Source organism: Perognathus longimembris, unplaced genomic scaffold (assembly GCF_023159225.1).
Source record: "Perognathus longimembris pacificus isolate PPM17 unplaced genomic scaffold, ASM2315922v1 HiC_scaffold_5387, whole genome shotgun sequence".
NCBI classification, from domain to species: Eukaryota; Metazoa; Chordata; class Mammalia; order Rodentia; family Heteromyidae; genus Perognathus; species Perognathus longimembris.
The window spans coordinates 1-2,684 of record NW_025960808.1 but is presented as its reverse complement, the minus strand read 5'-3'; the positions used below and the strand labels follow the sequence as shown (position 1 = coordinate 2,684).

At 52.1% G+C, this 2,684-nt stretch overlaps 1 protein-coding gene across 1 annotated transcript; it reads left to right on the top strand.

Annotated features, from left to right (window-relative positions):
- Positions 1–501: 501 nt before the first annotated feature.
- LOC125345192 (PRAME family member 8-like) lies at positions 502–1,626 on the top strand. Its single transcript, XM_048337409.1, has one exon. It carries the CDS (start codon positions 502–504, stop codon positions 1,624–1,626), a length of 1,125 nt encoding a protein of 374 aa, XP_048193366.1.
- The last annotated feature ends 1,058 nt before the right edge of the window (positions 1,627–2,684 follow it).

Sequence of the window (2,684 nt, the reverse complement as noted above, 5' to 3'; positions counted from 1 at the left end):
TGCACTCCTGAAGGCGGGGCTTAAGGGTATAAAGGAGCCCAGGGATCAGAGAACAGCAGCAGAGTTCCTGAGACTGCAGCCAGTGCCTGTCCCTGCTGGGATTCAGAGAGTCCTGCACAGCGCACTCCCATCTCATCCAGCAAGATGAGCAGAAGGACCCCACCTTCGCTCGAGCATCTCGCCATGCAGAATCTGCTGAGCCACCCGGCCCTGGCCAGCTCTGCCCTAGATGATCTGCCCATGCTGCTGTTCCCTTCGCTGTTTATGGAGGCCTACACTGGGGGCCACAGAGAGGTGCTGAAGGCCATGGTGCAGGCCTGGCCCTTCCCCTGCCTCCCCCTGGGGGACCTGGCACAATCACCAGACCTAGACACCTTCAAGGCTGTCCTGGATGGCCTCGATCTGCTTCTTGCCCAGAAGGAGCGCCCCACTCACTGGAAACTGCAATTGCTCGATCTGGGGAAAGAGCACCCAGAGATGTGGACAAGGGGGTACCTGGCCATGGCCCACATCTCCAGCCCAGGCTTCCTGACTGACAAGCAAACTGGCAGCCCATGTTTGGGACTGACTAATCAGCAGCCATTGCTCATCGCCATGGACCTGACCATTCAACAGGATGCCCAGGATGATCTCCAAGCCCTCCTGCTCCAGTGGGCCGGGGAGAAGAAAGGTCGAGTTCAGCTGTGCTCCAGGAAGCTGCAGATTCTGTCTGGCTCCGTCTCTGAAATGCAGAAGGCTCTGCGTGTGGTGAGGCTGGACTCCATCCAGGAGCTGCTGGCGAGTCAAATCTGGCGTCGAGAATCCATGGATTATTTCGATCCCTACCTGGGTCAGATGAAGAGCCTCCGCCTCCTCAACTTCTCTGACATGCGTGGCGATTCCCAAAGTTCCAGCCTCACAAATTGCTGGTACTGGAGCAAATTGGGGGTCCATATGGGACAGCTGCAGCAGCTGCGGGAGCTTCATGTACATGACGCCAGGTTCCTTCATGGACAGCTGCCTGCCCTCTTCAGGAGCCTGCGGCCTCTGCAGGCCTTGTCCCTGAGCTCCTGCGACCTGCAGGAAGCTGACCTGAGCTTTCTGTTCCACAGCACTTGCGCCAGGCAGCTCCAGCACCTGCGTCTGAGGAGTTTGCCGAGAGACTCCTTCAGTGCGGAGCCCCTGAGACTATGGCTGGAGCAAGTGTCTGGCACCCTGGAGTCCCTGGCCCTGGAGCACTGTTACATTACTGATAACCAGCTCTCTGCCATCCTCCCCTCCCTGGGCCAGTGCTCCCAGCTCAGCTCTTTCAGTTTCTATGGAAATACCATCTCCATGGCCGCCCTACTGAACCTCCTGAGCCTCACGGCCAAGCTGGGCCATTTGAAAAGGGGGCTCTATCCTGCCCCCCTGGAGAGCTACTGCCCTCAGAGGTGGTGGCATAGGACCATAGACGCTGAGAGATTTGCCCAGGTTCAGGCTGGTTTGGTGCAGACATTGAGAGACATGGGGACAACTCAGAAAGTCCAGATCTGTACCAACTTCTGTCACGTGGTTAACAAGTGCCAATTCTATAGTCTGGAGCCCAGTGGATCTTGGGTATTCAGAGAGGGGGTTCCTCCCGGCCTTTCTGATCTGCCTGTGTAGATGGGACCCTCTCTCCTGAAATAGCTTCTCAGCATCAGAAATGAAACCCCAGACAGAAGTGCCCTCTCCAGGGGACCTGAACTCCCAAGTTCAGTTGGCGTACAAGAGGCTGGTCACCTGGTGCTGTGCTTTCCAGTTCAAGCATGGCTGTAGAGCCCCAGGAGTTTCAGTGTTTTAGGGGGTAACATGTGTCCTGTGCACACCCCATCCAGAATTTGCAGTGAATTTACCTTGCAAAGAACTGGAACCTGGACTTGTTTATATCAATTCTTTAAGCCAACTGCTACATGGGGAAGAATGCTTTCTTACCTGTAACTTAGTGTGTCACTCAACCAAAACCAAAAAGTTTCTGAAGCATGAGCCAAGAGATAGCGTTTCTAGGGACCAAAGAATGAGAGTAGTTTTCATGGCTAGAATCCGAGGTACACTGAGAGTTTGTGACTTGAGGATCCCAGTTCTAAGCCTGCCTGAGCAGGGAATGCCTTGAGACTCTCATCTCCATTCAACCTCCAAAGAGCCAGTAGTGGAGATGTGGTTCACATCCAAGAGTGCTGGCTGGCATTGAGCCCAACAGCTCAGGCAAAGCCCAGTTGTGCCAGAACTGGCACAAACGAACACACAAATTAACCCATAACCAGGTTCAAAACTACCTAGACCATATTCTAGATTAAGGTAAGGAAGAAAGGAGAAATGAGGGAAGAGAAAAGGAGAAGAAACAGAAAATGAAGAGAGGAGAAAAGAACGAAAGAAAGGAAAAGGGAGGAAGTGATAGGGCTGACCTGAAAACTGGAGTAACTAAATATAAGTTTTAGTGTTAAAATTATAACAGCTTCTAAACAATGGTAATGACTCCATGATAGAGGGCTGCACCCCCACCCATGAGACTAGTTTCTTATAGTTTGACATTTAAAAACGTAGGGAGCACTTGTTCACCTCTGTACCTTGGTAGCAACCATGGTAACGAACAGTAAAAATGAGCATAGTCATAGACTATAGAAATAACCATAATAGTAGTAGAAATGCCATGGTAACTGTTGGGTTGGTTTACTTATGATTGA